General features: G+C 38.5%; 1 protein-coding gene across 1 annotated transcript; it reads left to right on the top strand.

Moving 5' to 3' along the window:
- The first annotated feature begins 3,107 nt into the window (after window positions 1–3,107).
- LOC119424055 (alpha-N-acetylgalactosaminide alpha-2,6-sialyltransferase 1-like) lies at window positions 3,108–18,432 on the top strand. The gene is made up of 9 exons (XM_037691519.1): window positions 3,108–3,208; window positions 3,330–3,570; window positions 3,820–3,982; window positions 6,140–6,302; window positions 10,962–11,100; window positions 11,179–11,282; window positions 13,233–13,316; window positions 15,693–15,792; window positions 18,223–18,432. The coding sequence occupies exons 1-9, from the start codon at window positions 3,108–3,110 to the stop codon at window positions 18,430–18,432; spliced, it is 1,305 nt and encodes a 434-aa protein (XP_037547447.1).
- Window positions 18,433–19,388: the final 956 nt, after the last annotated feature.

Genomic DNA, 19,388 nt, shown 5'->3' with positions numbered 1-19,388 from the left:
AGTTGTGACTGCTGTGGCACATATTTTAAATCCCTCTTTTTTTCTCCAAGCTCACGAGTGTGATACAGACAGGTTTAACATTTTAAAGTAAGCAGTGTTGTGTTGTACACATTTAAAGTTGTGTGTTCATTTTGCAACAATTTATATCTTATGATGCTCAGTCTAAAAAAAAATGCCTCTTTCAATTCACATTATGGAATAATACTAGATTGCTGGACATGGGCACCAGCGACCCCCGTGACCCAAAATGGAATAAGCGGGTAAAGCTAATGGATGGATGGATGAAGAAGCGAGATTTGGCTCTTAAAACATCACTACGTTCAAAATGTAATACTGACTTATAGAAAGTAAAATATAAATCACATCAACTAATTGACAATGTTAAAACCAGCAATAATTCACTTTGGAAGCATTTTAATAATCTAACCAATAATTGTTTATTATGCATTAATCAAAGGTGACAGAGACAAAACTGACCAGTTTCTTGCCAAATAGTGAGCCAAATCTGTTCACTTGTATGTTTCATCTAGAGGTGTTATATTAAACATTTCACACTAAGTACCTTGTAAGCACAATGAGCATTTGTAAACCTTTTTTTAAATTATTATTTAATCCTGATGCATGCCCAATAATCCAGGTTAAAAAAAAATCTGAAAAAGTTAAGACAGGTCCTCTGGATAGGTTAAAAAACAAAAACAAAAAAAAAATGTAGGTTTTCTTCAGTCTTCTTCAGAAGAAGTTTTTCAGATGAAAGACGAAACGTTTCTACAATTTTTTGTTTTTTTAACTTGTCCAGAGGACCTGATTTAACTTTTTCAGATTTAGGATATATTATTAGTTGAAGATACTTATAATGCAGTGATAAAGTACAGCATTATATGCTAAAAAAAAATTTTTTTTAAAAAGTTTACAAATGCTTATTGTGCTTACAAGGTAGTAACTTAGTCTGAAATGTTTAATATAATAACTCTAGATGAAACATATAGGTGGAAGATTTGGTTCACTATATGGCAACAAACTGGACAGTTTTGTCTCTGTCACACTTAATTAATGCATAATAAACAATTATTGATTATTTACAAAGTGTTTATAGAGGAATTAACAATTTATCTATAAACTATTTCTTAGCATCTGTAAGGGGAGCCTTCATATTGCATGACTGGATGGGCACAGGCCTCTCCAACTGCAACCAAACACATAGGCTCTTTATACAATCGGGCTGTAAAAATGTATGGATAAAAAGCCAATCCGCTATCATCACTGATATTAAGAAATATAATCTAATGAGCTTTGATAGCTTTATTAGTTTTCGTTTTCTTAAACGGTTTCATAAATGTGTTGGGTATTTTTCCCGTCAAACCTGCAAAGAATTCACACGAGGGACGACAGAGTGAAATTGTTTTGGCCAACGCTCCTTGCAAGGAGGGAAATCCACCTCTGGTCTGAAATCAGAAGTGAACTCCAAAGCCGTGCTGTTTGAGCTGCCGTTTTATTGATAAGAGCGACACATCAGTTTTGCCTCAACGAGATAAGTGTTTGGCAGACGGTTGGAACATTCTTTGATCAGAACAAAACATCTTGTGGAATGCTAAACAGTTACAGTTGATTAGAAAAAACAGTGCAAGATACTAGTTGATACGTTTGCTTGGTTTAAGACAAGACAAACAATTCGGAGTCAAAGCAGCTTATGTAAATACAGAGAATTACTATCAGCTCGGACGTGGACTGATAGTTCCAGAAACTTCTTTGCTTTGTATGCATAGAAGTACAGAAATCATGAAACAGTTTAAAAATGATAACAAATGAAAAACTCTTACGAAATGCATCAGTCGTGTAGCACCTGAGCCATTACTTAAATTTGTTGAGAGACATCCAATAATTCTCAGTCAGATCATCTGGACAGTTTCTTTTTTTATAGAGACGTTTCGCACTCCATCCAGAGGGCTTCATCAGTCAGAGGAGTCCCGATTAAACTGTTTTCCCCACTAAGCAGTGCATTCCTTTAGTGGACCAACCAGTTTGCTGGTGATAAGAAGTGGGAATCGGAAGCAGGAAATCATTACCATTTGGTTTTAAGACCAAAACCGACATTAAAATATTCACTTCAAGGTAATTGTTTTGACTCAGTAGTCTTAAATACATTGGTTTACATTTATTTTTCATCATTTTATTGTATTTACTGTTGCTCTTAACTTTTCATTTAACCAGCAGGGACGGGTGTTGCACTGTGATGCAGGCATTAGATTGTCTTGATCTATGTTTCTTGTATCTGTCCCTATCGAATAAAAAAATAACTAAAATAAAATCAAACTACAGGGACAAGGAGTAAAATGTGTCTGAGGACGATTTAAGAGGAGCAGCTTTGGCTCAAGTCCATCTGGATTTTCCCATCGACTTATCTTGTGCATCAAATTCTTCGAAAGATTTGTTTCAACACATCATCTGCTTGTTGAGGTTTCGAACGCTCCCCATCTCGTCCAGAACGTCACCCTCGACTCTCACATCAGGTGGATTACGCAAACAAAAAGCAAATGAAGGAGTGCTTCTGGTATGTGCATGTGTAAAAATGTCCCTTTTATTGTGTAACGAAACATTTTGATACTGTGTGTTACAGTATTGCTGCGTTCAATGTGTCATCATGTCAAATAATCCCGTTTTCGTCGCTGCCTTTGAGCAAACTAGGACTTTTCTAGCTGTATTAGTCTCTATAGACTGATTGCATGTAGGGCTCACAAATGATTCTTCAGTCAATTATCTATTGTGTTCCCATCATACCACAGCTTCACACAAAACACATTAATAGAAGGAGTGTCCTCTCTTTTAACTACATTTGTAAACACGCCCCTATTTTGTGCATTAAAGCAGATTACTGAGCCCGTGTCAGTTGTTTCATGCTGTGCGCTGTAGTCATGCATGCACACGTCAAATATTCCTGTTTGCATTGTAGCCTTTGAGCAAACTCTTTATCAGACTTTTCTGGCAGCGCTTGTGATGTTCGGCTCACTACGGTAACAGACTGCGGCCTACTATCTTCATCGGACTCATCCTTTACGATACACCGACTGATAAGCGGTGCTTTTACCTGCGTTAGGCAAGTCTCCTCGGGAATGGCAGCTTTAAGCATCAAACTGTTTTATCTGCTGATGGTGATATTAGCCAGCATTTTGCTTTTAATTCTAACTCAAGCATCTTTACCACGAAATTTAAGGTAAGCGTTTTATTTGTCTACAAATATAGATAAACATCAAAACTTCCTTTTTGTTTGTTTTCACTGTGAAAGATTTTCCAGCTGATTTTTTTTCTACTGATTTATCAAATTTCTAATCCAGCTGGACAGACTTCACAGACTATACCCAGTCCAGAAGACAAGACATTAAAGTATTCTGGGAAAAACTAGGAAAGAGTAATCAAACAACCCAGAGGGGTTTGGTGACAACGACAGGACCTATGAACACGACAACCCCTGCTCCCGAGACTCCTATTCCCATCATGCTCAAGAAGTCCTTCAAGAAGCTTCCTGAGTGGGACTTTGAGGACATTTATAATCAGGATGCTCCACCTAGACCAACAGTAAGTGCTTTAAGACTTAAACTTGACAAAGATGTTTACTTTATGGGTGTTAGCCGTAGAAAGGTGTTCACTTTTATGTCTTTATTGTGGTAAATGTTCTGTTTGCTCTTCTCTCTGTAAAATCCAGATGTTTGTTTAGGCTGCTGACAGCTGAGCTTTCACTAAATCAAGTTTGCTTTTATGTCAAATGTCCCTCGTAGCTGTCTTTTTTTTGTTGTTAATTTATTGCTAAAACTTTCTCCTACCCAGACGTGCGTCCAGTCGTTGCATAACTCGAAGGACGAGGACTTCCAGAAGGCTTTCCTGCCCAACGTACGCTTGTATCTGAACAGAGACAACTTCAACATGAGCGAGTGGAACCGGCTCTCACATTTTAACAACCCGTTTGGTTTTATGCAAATGAAGCATGACGGTATGTAATTGCTTCAAAAACAGTATAAAGTGCATTGCATGTGTAATTGGAGGACGTTCTTTTGCACTCGTTAAAGCAGGGCACCAGCAAATCCTGACGAACAACGTAAGTAATGTGTTAACCACAATAATTGTGCCAATAATTGTGTTTAATAATCAGAACTCAGTCACTGAAGTGGAATCTGTTATTTACAGGGAACACATAACATTCATCCAATATGTCTTTTGAAGTTTTACTACAAAAATAATTCATCAAACTAAAAATCATCATCAACAATAAACAAAACTGAATAATTCATTTGATTAAAGTTAATAATTTGGAGAATAACTAGTTTGATTACTAAGACAAAAATAATTAATCAGTCAAGGATTAATTCTCTGTCATCCAAGGCAAAATTAACCCTTTGAGCAGACATTCTTTTGGATTTTATACGCACATAAATTTGGACAAAGTAAACTATTTCGTAAATACCATATTTTCCGCCGTACGAGTCGCTCCTGAGTATAAGTCACATCAGTCCAAAAATGTCTAATAAAGTGGGAAAAAACATAAATAAGTCACTTCGCCGTATAAGTCACATTCATTATGCGTCACTGCTGACCACACGAAATCGTGGGCCGGTGCTGTGCCAAAAATCGATTCGCTGCCAAATGGTGGCTGCGGGAGCATGCACGGGAAGGCTTTAACAAGAATTTAACAACACTTAAAAACAATTATTTGTTTGCTCGACATTATAGCAAAGGTGTGTCTCAGTTTAACGTTTCCTTAATAAATGCACTTTGATGGTCAAATCAGCTGCATTTTGCCTCGGTGGCGCAGCACCATCCATCCTCCGGAGCCGCGAGCTCTCCCGCCTTCCTCCGCCTGCACCAGCTGGAGGAAGGCTGGAGAGCTCACGGCTTCGGCCGTGTTAAGTTTTTCTCAGTTGTCTCTAAGTGAATGTTTGTGTGTTTTGGGGGGGTGGTTGGTAGTGGTAGATGTCGACAGCTTAGAGGGCACTTTTGCACCTCTAGCGGCTGAAAATGTTAATCTTTAATCTGGTGCATGTCAGAATGAATTAAAGTGTCAGTCAAAAATGGTCATGAATATGAAAAAAAACAACATAAATAAGTCACTTCGGTGTACAAATTGCAGGATTTGCAAATGTATGCAAAAAGCTGCCACTTATACGCCGGAAAATACAGTAGTTTACTTTATTTGGTTGAGCGATGTTATTGAATGTGACCAGATCAAGTCATTTGTTATCACTGCAAGCCAGGAAAATTTTTCAGAATAATGTTCTTCAACAGAAAACTGGAAAGATAAAAGTAAATATCTCATCATTTAGAGTTTATATCATCAAAATATTTCAAAGAGCAGGAGAAATTTCTTTGTGCAAAGAAGACCAAATCAATACCGGATACTGGTGGTTCTTAAGGCAGCGCTGCATTAAAAACAGGTCTGGTTCTGTTCTGGACATCACTGCACGGGTTCCACCAATCATTGTCTGTAAACACTGCTCACTGTGACACCCACAAATTCTGGTCAAAGCTCTATCGCACAACATTTTACCTATGTTAGATGCTTTAATCGACCTCAGTTTGGAGTAAAAGCAGTTCTGATGGTAATAATTCTGCCTGGGAGGCACAGGTTAAATAAGTTGAGTGAACTTGATTAACTTTTTGATATTTTTTATTTTTTCACTCCCTTTATCAAAACTGAGATCATTCAAAGAGCTACATATACAGCAGGTAAGACACTGTTTGTTCATAAGCTTTAGACAAAACCTTTCTCCAAAGGTTTTGTGCGATTACTTTAAAGGCAACAGAGGAAGTCAGAAAGTCTCTTAACTTAAATGTAAATACAACAAACATTTTTGTGATTTTTTTGCATATTTATAATTTAAATAATATATTATTCTATTCAGTTTCAACTCAACATCAGCTTTTTTTTAGAACATTTTCTCTCGGCCAAAATGGTTTATTTGAGTGATCTTCAGTAAAACAACAAATTTCAGCTCAACTTTATGAACTTAAAAAAGCTTCAGATTCAATCAATATTTTCCCAGAGTTTATCGTTGGGATAACACTTAACGAGCTGTGGCACATATTTATGCTTTATTTGAACAGCAGCCACAATAATCCATCTTTTTATTTTGTTTTGGTTGTTTGTTTGCAGAGGTGATGGCCGCAATAAAGCTGCTTCCGAAGGTTAAAGAGCCGCTGCTCCTTCCAAAACCAGGCGGCGACGGCTGCGTGCACTGCGCTGTGGTGGGAACCGGCGGCATCCTCAACGGCTCCAAAATGGGAGCAGAAATAGATGCTCATGACTACGTTTTTCGGTAATATGATTTAAGAGAGCAAACCTGTTGGTTGAGTTTGTTGTGCAGTATGATTATGAAACAAACTTCCAGTAACGAAAAGGATTTGAAAGGATCTGGTATTACAGGTCTGATAATAGCGTGACAAGAGACGGATTGTTTGCGATTCAGTTTCATATGTCACTGGATGGAAGTGGATCCAACATAAATAAAATGATGCACAGTGCATCGGTCAAACACTGCTTCATTCACCTGTAACACAATCCTTTGACTTGTTTTTTAAAGTCCACAGTCAGGAAGAGTAATATTAAACTCTATTTATGGCTAAATACAAGAATACAACATCCTTGTTATGTTGATAATCACAGTCTGTACGTTAAAACTTTATTGTCCCTGTCTCTTGTATCTTCAGACGTGGTTCAGAAACGCACGTCAGTATTCAACAAAGTTCAGTCAGGTCACCTTGATGTTTTTTTGTTTGTTTGTTTCATCCTTCATCCAAAGGACTTCATCAGTCCGAGGAGCCACAAACAAACTCAGTCCCACAAGCAGCAAACCCCCATAGTGGACCAACCAGTTTGCTGGTGATAAGATGGTTCCTGGGGCCCACCTTCTCCCCTGTCGACTCCTCTGAGGCAGCCATAGCCAAAGTGGTTCAAAACATCAAAGTTCATGCTCAATAATCCATGTAAAGAATCCAACGATGTTCAGTCAGGTCATCTGGATGGTTTCTTTTTGTTGAGACGTTTCGTCCTTCATCCAAAGGACTTCATCAGTCCAAAACATCTTTGATGTTTTGAACCACTTTGACTATAGCTGCTTCAGATAAGTCGATGGAGGAGAGGGCGGGTCCCACAAATCATTTTATCACTAGCAAACTGACTATGTGAGTGTGCTGCTTGTGGGACTGAGTTTGTTTGTGGCTCCTCGGACTGATGAAGTCCTTTGGATGAAGGACAAAATGTCTCAACAAAAAGAAACAGTCCCGATGAGCTGACTTAACTTCGATGGACTCTACCTAGATAACTAAGCATGAACTTTCATGTCAGTATTGTTTTGTTGTTGTTGTTGCTAATCTCATACCAGAAATGGTTCTCTGCCATGGCGCCACAACATAAACAAGACTGACTGTTCTTGCATTCTTTTCATACGTCTTGTAACTAAGGAAAATCCTGTTACAAGGAAACATATCTGCTGAGATTGTTTTTTTTTTAACGGTGCGATTCCTTATCACAAAATAACTTAAAAGCCCAACATTCCTTGAAGAAGTAAGCTGTTTGTGGGAATCAGTTGTGTTTGTTGCTGGCTCCTCAGATTGAAGAAGTCCTTTGGATGAAAGGTGAAACGTCTCAGCTAAAAAAAGAATGACCTGGCTGAACATTGTTGGATTTTATACCTGGATTATTGAGCATGAACTTTGGTGACTAAAGCAGGTATTAAACTGAGCAACTTGAGAACCAGAAACTGAACTCAAACCGCAATCAGTGAAATGTTGTAACATCCTTTAGAGGATGTGAGCGTTCTCGCTCCCTTCATGTTCAGGTCAATTAAAAAACTTAAAGTGACCGTCAGATGTGGGGAAGTTAGCAAAGGTATAAAATAAATACAAAGCTAATAAAATGAAGGAGTAGAAAACAGAAAATCATCTCTGGCAGGATGGTCAGAGGACTAAGGAGCATAAAGAGTCAGGTGCTTTTGGTTTTAAAATCAGGACACTCGTCATGTGAGTATTCCAGTTCCTGGTGATTACTTCTTTACAGCTCATGAGTGACTCGGTGTGGGTCATCACCCACGTATGTGGATGCTGCCCACCTGATACTGCATAAAGATGGAAGCCAGACCACATCCTGACGCTTGAGCGTTCACCTACGATGAGCCAACGCATTTTTGCATCAAGGACTTTTTTTATTCGTGTTTTTTCAGCACCTGTTAGGAAAACCTACCTTAAAACTCATCCTTAGGAAAGCAACGTATTGTAAATGACTTTAGAGGCTTAAATTCTTAAATTGTGTTACCTGTCGTTTTGTCTGTACAGCACCTTGGTTGGCTTTGTAGCTGTTTTAAGTGCTTTATAAATAAAGTGGTATGGTATAGTAATTTATGATGACAGTAATAACAGTTCTCTGAGTGGTTGAAATGTGGTTTAGGAGGAAGCATGGCAAAGAAAAATGCTGACCTTACATGAACAGAGTCATTAATCTTCTCTGTCCTGGAAACACCTTAGCCTCCTTAAAGAGGAGCTGGAGAGTGTCGTTGTGGAGAGGAATGGGTTTCCCTTTTGGATCTTCCGCCTCCACGATGGACTACGGATAAGCATTAGAAGATGGAAATTGCGAGTAAAAAGGAATACAACCATTCAATGACTCGTGTGCCTTGTTTAGTTTTCTATTCCCTTGAGTTAAGTTTTGTGCCTCCCTCTGTTTTCTAGCCACCCACTCATTTTTCCTTAGTCAGCCTCTGCTCTTCAGTCTCCTCCCACTCGCACCTGTTTCCCATAATTATTAGTCTCATAATAATAATAATAATTTTATTTAAAAAGCGCCTTTCAGGACATCCAAGGACACTTTACAGCAAGAAACATATCAGATAATAATGTGTAAAAACAAGCACAGTGCAAAGACCAACAGGAAGAAATTGAAACATAAAATACATAAAACAAAGTTAAGAAGGATAAGTGATTCCAAAGAGATGAGTTCACCGAAAGAGAGGTTGTGTTTCGTAGGTCTGGTGAGAGTTCCAGAGGTGAGGAGCAGGTGAAGACCCTGCTCCCCATGACGGATAGGCGGGCAGAGGGTACATGGAGGTGTAGCAAAGAGGAGGATCTGAGAAAGTGAGAGGGGATGGAGATGCGTAGGAGGTCAGATAGGTATGGAGGGGCAAGGTTGTGGATAGCTTTGAAAGTGAGAAGAGGAATTTTGAAGACGATGCGCAATTTAACCGGGAGCCAGTGGAGCTGCTGCAGGACAGGAGTGATGTGGTTATAGGTGGAAGTTTGAGTTATGACATGGGCAGCTGAGTTCTGGACCATCTGTAGCTTCTGAAGAGATTTGTTGGTGAGGCCGTAAAGAAGGGAGTTGCAGTAGTCAATCCGGGAAGTCACAAGACTGTGCACAAGGATGGCTGTGGAGCGGGGTGTGAGAGAAGGGTGGAGACGGTTAAGATTTTGGAGATGGAAATAGGCAGACAAAGTAACATTATTGATGTGTGAAGTGAAGGAGAGAGTGGTGTCGAGGATGACACCGAGACTTTTGACCTGAGGTGAGGGGGAAAGCAGAGAGTTGTTAAGGGGGACGAGAAGATGTTCTGATTTTGACATAGAGTTTTTGGTACCGACAAGGATGATTTCTGTTTTGTCACTGTTAAGTTGAAGGAAATTGTTAGAAAACCAGTGACTGAGCTCACTGAGACCGTCTGTGAGGATGGAGGGTGAGTGAGTGGAGTTTGGTTTGTTTGACAAGTAGAGCTGTGTGTCATCAGCATAACAGTGGAAATGGACACCAAATTTGAGGAAGATGTGACCTAGAGGAAGGAGGTAAGTGAAGAAGAGGAGGGGTCCGAGGACAGAGCCTTGGGGCACACCCGTCGAGATGGGGGAAGACTGAGAATGGAAGGAGTTAAGCTGAATGAATTGAGTGCGGTCAGAAGGATAAGACTTGAGCTAGTCTAGCAGAATACTGAGATGCAGATCTCAGATGCAGATTCGACAGATTGTGTCAAAGGCAGAACTTAGGTCAAGTAGAATGAGGATGGACAGAAGACCAGAATCAGCAACAAGAAGGTAATTAGTAATTTTTATTAGAGCTGTTTCAGTGCTTTGGTGGGGGTGAAAACCAGACTGAAACTCTTCATAAATGTTATTGCTGGATAGGTGAGAGTGAAGTTTACTGGCAACGACTTTTTCAAGAACTTTGGAAATAAAGGACAGATTAGAGATTGAAGATTACTGAAGTTGGTAGAGTCAAGACTTTTTGATGATGGGGGTAATGGCAGCAGATTTAAAAGCTGTGCGAACAATGCCAGAGGTTAGGGATGAGTGGATGATGTTAGTGATGATAGGGAGCAGAGACGGGAGACAGGATTTAACAAGAACTGTGGGAAATGGATCAAGCTAGCAGGAGGAGGACTTAGACTTGCTGATAATGTCGGAGATGTCATCAGCAGAGGGAATCTGCAGCTATTTACCTCATCAATCACAACCTTTTTATTTCCCTCAATTTTTATTCACCTTCAGTCTAGCTTTGTGTATTTTCATGTCATGTCCAGTTTGCGTTCTACCTCCTTGGGTTTTGTTAGTTTGTAGATTGCCACGTCAGCCTTTTGTTTGGATTTTTGAAGTTGTAGTTTTACTGGAGCTCCTTGTGTCCGTCTGTATTTCTGTGTCCAACCCCTAAAAACTGTGACAAACATATCAGCTCAAGTAGGATAAGTGGCCCCTTGTCTTTCTCTCATTGTCCTCAGATGATAAATATTTACGATAATTAAATTGAAAAAGTAACTTTTGTCTGTCAGAAAAACCTTTTTTTTTTTGAAGTAGGGTTTTGTGGTTTACTTACTAACAGCCAGTCTTAAACTTTACCACAGCTATACGCTGTGGTCTATATTTAACCTTTACTGACTAATAGCACTAAAGGTGAACTGCTTCATTGAAAACTTAAATTTCTGATTGTTTGTGTGACACAGGATGAACGGTGCAGTGATCAAGGGTTTTGAGGAAGACGTGGGGAACAAAACCTCTGTATATGTTCACACAGCCCATTCAATCACTGCATCCCTTATTATTTTCCGAAAATACGGATACAAAGCAGCCCCACACGACGAGGTATTAAAGCTTTGCTAACAGTGAAGGTTTTTTTCACGTTTCATTAAAAATGACTTGTTCTTCTCTGCTTTTTAACAGGGTATAAAATATGTCATCATTCCTGAGGGGCTGAGGGACTTCCAGTGGCTCCAGGCTGTTTACAAAGGAGAAAGGGTTGCTTCTGGCGAATACAAGAATCGAAAGTGAATATCAACTCCTTTTTTATGATTTAGGATACAGTTTTTGTTTAAAGGAGTCAACTTTCTGGCATTTTTTCCCGTATCAAAAGAACATTGTTCTTGTGCAATCAAAGGCTGAATCGATAAAATAGTCACTGCATAGTAAAGGTTGCGTTTTAAATGAAGTTTTGAAAATATTTTTTCAAACTGCCAAGTGTTATTTGTCCCTTTTAATGTACTGTACTTTCTTTTTGATGGGTTGTACAAATATTTGTAGAGTCTGCTTGCACACCTTTCCCTGCAGCTATAGCTGTTTTTCAAAAGCAGCTAAAGCACAATATGAACGAACAAAACCTTCTGAAATGAGATCAAAGTGCTTAATCCTCCAGGTACTATCTGGCATGCACAGTTGTAATGATTGAGGGAAGTTTGCAGCCTTGACAAGATATATTAGCCATTAATGTTTACTTATTGTTTATTAATACAAAGCCTTGACATAAAACTTGATATACTACCAAAATGCAAATTCATCATTTTAACTGCAACTAGAGAAATTGCATTTCCTGTGAAAATGCAGTGTGACTGCATATTGCTGAAGAACTCCCTGAAAAACAGCTGAAATTGGCTAAAAAAAAAAATTTTAAAAGCACGCTGAATTTTAGCTGAAATGAAAAAATTTGCCTTAATTAGCAGAAGAAAGCAGAAAGAACACATTTTTGCTGAATTAAGTATGATTTAAGAGAAATGAGCACAAAAATTAGGAGATTAGCTTAAAAAAAGCTGAAATTAGCAAAAAATTGCTGAAAAATAGCTGAAAAGCAGAAAGAAGCTTAAACTACCAGGGGAAGCGGAAAGAGCAGAAATGAGTTTAAAGATGAGGAATTAGATGAAAAAGGCTAAAATTTGTATAAAACAGCTAAATAGTAGCTGAAATAGCAGAAAAAGCTTAAACTAGCAGGGCAAAAAAGCTGAAAGGAGCATAACAAGCTGAAATGACCATAAATAAGTTAATTAGGTTGAAAGTACCAAAAATTACAATGAAAATTTTGAGCTTATCTGAAAAAAGCTGAAATTAGCTAAAAATGTTTAAAAGGTAGCTGAAAAGGTAGAATTAGCTTAAATTGCCAGAAGAAAACATAAAGAACACATGTTTGCCCAAATAGGCTGAAAGAAGCATAAATGAGCAAAAAAAAGTGGAAATTATCTGAAAAAAGCTGAAATTAACAACAAGAAAACAGCTGAAAAGCAGCAAAAAAGAAAAAAAAAGGCAGAATGAAGCTTAAATTACTAGAAGGACGTGGAGAAAGCACTTTTTTGCTGAATTAGGCTGAAAAAAGTTTAAATGAGTGCATAAAATGTGGAAATAGCTGAAAAGGCTAAAATTAGCATAAAACAGCTGAACTAGCAGAAAAAGATGAAACTGTCAGGAAGGAGTTGAAAGGAGCATAACACGCTGAAATTAGCAGAAAGAAGTCAGAAGAAGCACAAAAAATTTGTGGTTTACAGAAAGAATCAGAAAGAAGCACAAAACAACTGAAAAACAGCTGAAAGTAGCTGAAAAAAATGTTTAAATTTGCAGAAGGAAGCTGAAAGAAGCTGGAGCAGAGCAAAATGTGAAAGGAGCAGTAAAAGGTTGTAAACAGATCTAAAGATTTGAAAGATGGAAAATGAGCTCATTTCAGTTTATATGAGGGGAAAAATAGAATGCTCCATAAACATTCACACAATTATTAAAAAAAAAGGTCACTTTGTACCTTCATGATTTTTGTCTTTAGTTTTATTTGCATTTGTGCAAAAGCCTTATATCATCAGGAATTTTTAAAAACTACATTTGTGCGTTTAATTATAACTCTGAACAATGATGGTAACATTGACAATGGCTACATATGTTGAGAGTTTGTAGTAAAATAAATTATATTTTCATGTGTTTTCTGCTCTTACTAATGTTTTTATTGTTGTCACCATCCCATCCAGCGCCAGAACGTACTATTCAGGACAGTTCAACGAGAGCCGCTTCTACGTTCTGCATCAAGACTTTATGCGATACGTACGAAACAGGTCAGCCTGGGATCACAACCCTACCCAAATCTTTTATAATTTAACTCTTACACATAAATTATTTACTTCAATACTATTTAGACACTAGTTTCTACTAAAATCATAAGTTGGTATAGTTGCACTTTTTGTTTCAGTAGAATTGCATTAGTCATACCAAGAACTTAAAGCAGAAAATGAATGCTCAATTTAAAACCTAAAAAGGTTCCTACCAAAAAAGTATAAAATGTAAACATGGTGACCATATAAAATGTTTAAACTAAGAAATTATATAATTTAAAAACTAAATAAAGTTTGAATTTTATGGCAACGCATGTCAGGAAAATTGGGACAGAGGTAAGTAAAAGTAAGATAAATGGCAACAAGAGAAGTGGGTATGAAAAGAACAGTTTAGAGAGGCTGAATCTGTCAGAAGTAAAAATGGGCAGGGGTTCACAGTCTGTCCAAAACTGCAGCTTAATATATTTTAGTCAGAGTAAATTGAAAAGTAAGAAGACTTTGGCTATGCAGTTTATAATATCAAAAGATTTCAAGGAGCGGACAATTCAGTAACTTGTTACTTTGAAAAGCATTGGAAACAAACCAAAACGTAAACCATCAAAGATTCATTTTTTTTAATAACTCAAGTTTAAAAGCATTTTTGAAATAAGAATTTCAAGGAATTACGAATTTCCCAATCACAGTAGTCAAACAATTGTAAATATAGGAGCTCCAGGTACAAAAAAAACCTTCAGACGTTGCTTTATGCAATTATTTCAGAGTTGCTTAAAATCATCAAAGAAGTCTGACACTGCTGCGCCACATTTTTCATTTTTTGTGAAACGAGAGCATTTCTGCTGCAGTTTGGTTGTCCATCTACACAACAACGGCCCTCATTCTCTCTGAAATTGACGGTTTACGAATCCTGGATTCACAAGATTTTCAGGGAACCTGGGATGTGTGAAATACTCAGCAAATGTGAAATTGCACGACAAGCTGCTGCAGTTAAAAGGTTTCTTTGTTTGCACAGCGAAAGTTACAATAAAAGGCAGAGAGTTGTTTGCGCTACACGCCCTTTTTCAGCATTTAGGAACATCCATCCATCTTTCACCTGCTTCTTCCTTTTCGGGTCATGGGGCTCATGACTTAACCGTGGTCATGCAGACACTGCATGCACGAAAAGTATGTTCTTAAGTTTTGAGTTCAGATAACCTCAAAATACAAGGAATGTGGTCTATGTATGTGAAACATACCTAACGTGATAAATCGGTTTGAACTCTGTCACTTGCACAGTGGTGCAACTGGTAGAGCAGCTGCCTCTCAGCGAGCAGGTCGCCCTGGTTCAAATCCCGGTCTCGGGCCTTTCTGGGTGGAGTTTGCATGTTCTCTCTGTGCATGTGTTAGTTTTCTCCGGGTGCTCCAGTTTCCTCCCACAGACCAAAAGCATGCATGTTAGACTGATTGGTAACTCTAAATTGTCCCTAGGTGTGAGTGAGAGAGTGAATGGTTGTTTGTCTCATTTGTCTCTATGTGTCCCTGTGATGGACTGGATACATGTCCAGGGTGTACCCCGCCTCTCGCTAGAGCTGTCATTGCTAACCTGAACCTGGAGCCCGGGTAATGTGCTTAATGTGCGGGCCGTGTCGGTGTCTAGCTTTTGATTGCATCATCGGACGTACGCGGCTGACGATCCAACTATATGACAACATGGCTTGCCGTACAATCACCAGCCGTACATGGCCATTTGATCACGTGCTAACCGGCCTTGAAAGAGGTTAAAAAAAAAGTTCAGTTAAGCTTCAGATGGGACTTTACTGCCAGGCAGTGATCCATCAAAGCCCAAATGGACATTCCTTTAGCCACTGAACTCAGCGGACGCGCACGGCCGACGACCCAAGCAGGTGAGATCCCAAAATATCCAACATGTCAGAGCAGGGTCCGTGTTTGAATAATGCAGAATACAGGCAGAAACAGGGATTTAATGCGTTGGGTTGGATTTTTTTGGCCCGAATGCAACTCTAGCTCTCGCACAGTGACCGCTGGACATGGGCACCAGTGACCCCAGCAACCCAAAAAGGAAGAAGCGGATAAAGATAATGGATGGATGGACTCTGTCACCAGATTTTTATCATTCAAAAAAAAAAAAAGCTCAAACCTGTTTAACCAGCCGAACTTTGACTGAAAATTAAGCATTTTTTAAAAATCTCTGTTTTCCTCATTCAAACATTAAATAAGACATTTGTAAAGAAACTTTGAAATCTGATCATTAAAATTAAATATCCATTACATAATCTATATCCAACTAAATGTGTTCATGTGGCATTTCTTTAATTAAACTGTATAAAATTCAAAGTCACTTTTTGGTATTTGTCTTATTTGACATGTTTCCATTGTTTATAGGTTTCTAAAATCAAACAACCTGAATAAAAGATATTGGGCAATGGTCCGACCGACCAACGGGGCGTTTGCTCTCTTCTTAGCTCTGCATGTTTGCGACACAGTAAGTTTGTTTTCATCTTGTTTTATCATTTTATATTGTCATATTGTGTTTACATTTGCATTTGTGAAGCAGTAAAGTCATTTCAAGTGTGTGCTGTGTGGTGAGGAGCACTCTTTGACGGGGTGGGTTAAGCACGGGATGAAAAGGTTTTTACCAGAAGCAGGGCTTAATTTGAGCTGGATCCTGCCAGAACAGGATGCGGGAACTGTCTTAGTTCGACAGGGTGCATTCCAGAAACCGTTTGCTTGGATCTGGTAACTCAAATCTCCACCCCTAAAAGTCCAAAGTAATCGCGCATTTTCATTAAAAAAAAACCTCAAAAAATATAATTAAACAGCAGAATAAAATTGCAAATCAGCTTTATAGTTCAAGTGTGTCATTATGTAAAATGTTGATTAAAATAGGAGAAAAATATTTTTCGGTAATCACGTGATGTGCGTGCATGACGTAAAACAACTGCGCCATTTTTTCAAACTAGCTGCGATCAAAATGTCAAAACGACAGTCACCGTCCAATTTATTCTCTTTTTTTTACAAAACGGGCTTCTCATTGTCCAACTAAACAATCCAGAATTGAAGCACATGACGATAGTGGCAATGGAGATGCTGGACCAGGAGCGAGTGTTGTGGCCGGTGAGTGCCGAGCTGCTCAGAGACGGATTGTAATAAAATTATGACCCGGTTCTGACCAGTTTAAACAGGGCCAGCAACTCTAAAAAAAAGGGTCTCCCAAGGATTCAATACCCATCAGGGAATAGATTTTTATTTATTTGTCATTTCTTTATTGGCTTGCCACGCCACGTAGAAAGGCTTTTTCTGCACCGTATCATTTTTCCTGATACGTCAGACCACATAAGATCCACTGAGATCACACTTAGTCCGAACCTCCTATCCACATTGATCCGCCTTCATCCGGGCTGTGTTCCCAGATGAAGGCGGAGCCTAGGCCCAATATATTTGTAAAGCAATGTGTCATTCGCCCCTTCCGGCAAGTAGGTATCTCTGCAGACAAAAACGGAAGGTGTATCTGGAGGGCCACATCTGACTGGACGATAGAAAAATGGGCGTATCTGGAGGGCCACATCTGATTGGACGAAGAAGAAAAAAAGGCTGGACGAAAAAACAAGGCGTTTGCGTTAACCACAGGCATATTATGTCTAAAGACAAGGCGTTATTGGCAGATTGTATTAACCACAGACATATTAAGTCTATGGTGTTAACCGGTTCTACAATGGCAGCGTCTCTGTTTCGACATTAGCGGCGTCTCCATAACTTCTCTTTCCGCCTCTCTTAACACAGAACTTCCTGTTACATTTCAAAATAAGAGCAACATAAATGGGTAGTGGGGAGGGCTAAATGTTTTAGTTTTTTTTTAATACCTAGTCATTACATTAAAAAACAAAATCCGTTTTGGTTGTTGAATAATGTGAAAATACTTACAATCGGATTATAAAGAAAGAAAGGTAAAGTAACCAAAATAATAATTAAACTGGCTTTGGGACAAAGGATGTCACATTTAACTTCACATTTTCTTGTTCAACCTTTTAAAGCAATCACTGCAGATGAGTGATTGTTAGTTTCTGTCAGATTTCTGCAACTGGAGCAGGTATTTCTGTTTACTGGTTAACTTCCTCAGCTGCCTCACAGTTTAAGGGTCAATCCTACTCCATATTTCAGCTCAGAGACCAGACTTTTTGACAAATGGGAGCAGGTTTTGCGTCAGATGCTTCATATTTCATTGTACCCAGACCACACTCAAGCCAACCAGCTAGCCAGTCAGTGTTTGCTGTCTAGAAACGCCCACTTTTGGTCTGCAGAGAACCCCTTCTCCCTTCCCATCCAAGATCTGGTGTCAAATTGTTTTGGAGAGGCCAGCATTCTCCTGCCTTGATTTAATACAATTGGTAGACTTAATCCACATTTCCTTGATTTATTGAGATAGTGTGAGTTACTTACTTCTGAGGGAGTTCGAGCCGGGAGCCACATGAGCTGGAGGTGGGCCTGGGGTCCGAGATGAGGCCCCCACAGCTAAAAATAGCTAGCTGCAGCAGCTCTGGACGTCTGCAACACTTGTATATGAGTCCTTGTGGCTCAATGAGAATAGCCTGTGTAAATAAAGGTTGAATGGAAAAAAAAGTCACAAATAACATTTTTTTACATATATGATTTTTTTAATGACCGTATGAATGTGACATCCAATTTTTATAATCCAAAGGATAAAATAGTTTATAATTGCTGCTTTATTTATATGAGAAGAACCCTAGACCTCATGCTAAGTGTGTATCTCTGATTTAGCTCTGGAAATTTTACAACATAGTCAAAAATACAATTATTCTTAGACTCCTTTTTTTGCCATTTAGAAAAATAAATCACTTGTAAAATATATGTACTGTAGTCTTCTTCATGTGTTCTCTGTTTCTGCCATCTTCAGGTGAGTGCATATGGATTCATAACGGAAGACCACAAGAAATTCTCCAACTACTACTTTGAAAGGTACACCAAAACCCATATAATTTTTTTCAGCAACCACGACTACATTATGGAAAAGAATCTGTGGAAGACATTCCACGATAAAAAAATACTGAAGCTTTTTCAAAGAACTAAATCAGAAGAAAGGACGGAAAAGCCAACGCAACCTTGACACACGGCGAAATCTTTAAGAACTCCTAAAAGACAGTTTTCTGAGATAAGAAAAAAATACAACCTTGGTTAATGAACTTGAAGAATGATTTTGATGTGTGCACTTCCACTTCAAAGATTGTATTTTATGTCAAAATGAATGTTGAAGCTAAACATAAAAATATTTGACCTGAAGGCCATTGAAAAACATAATATAAAGTCAAGCGCACAACAGAAAACTACAGCCCAACAATCTGCAGAAGCTGCCAAAAGAAAGAACTTATGGTAGCAATACATAACACTTACCATGCGATTACCTGATACATATATTTACTTAATACTTATTGGGTTGTGATTCGGATTAATCTATTGTACTTACCTGACACATACCTTACTTACTAGAAATGTACTTAGCACTTGCCAGGTAAGTTATCTGGCAGTTATCTGACACATATCTGAGTATTTACTTGGTACTTATTAGGCCTGTACATAGTACTTATGCTGCATGTACTTGGTACTTACCGAACCCTTTAGGAGTCGATGCCTGGTATTTATTGGGTACATACCTAGGTATTTACTTTGTACTTGCTGGGTTAGTACCTGGTACATACTCAGTAATTATGGGATACAAACCTTGGACTACCCAAGTACATACTCATGTTTGCACTTGCTGGTAACATACTTGGAACACATCTGGGTGTGTAACAGATATACTTCACAGGAACATAACTGGTACTTACTGCGTAAGTATCTGGTGCATATGTGGTATGTAATGGGCTGTAAAATATATTGATACCAAATTTCTTTTTATTATATTTTTAATTGGGGGCTGTTAATTTGTTGGGGGGTGTCACCCATCACAGAGCGAAAAGGGGAAATTAGAAATGCCTTTTATCCGTCCGTTTGTCTGTGAATATTGTGAGCATGATAACTTATATAACATATGTAAATATATATATATATTATATATATATATAT

Source organism: Nematolebias whitei, chromosome 17 (assembly GCF_014905685.2).
Source record: "Nematolebias whitei isolate Nwh7 chromosome 17, NemWhi1, whole genome shotgun sequence".
Taxonomy (NCBI): Eukaryota; Metazoa; Chordata; class Actinopteri; order Cyprinodontiformes; family Rivulidae; genus Nematolebias; species Nematolebias whitei.
This window is presented reverse-complemented; position numbering and strand designations above follow the sequence as displayed.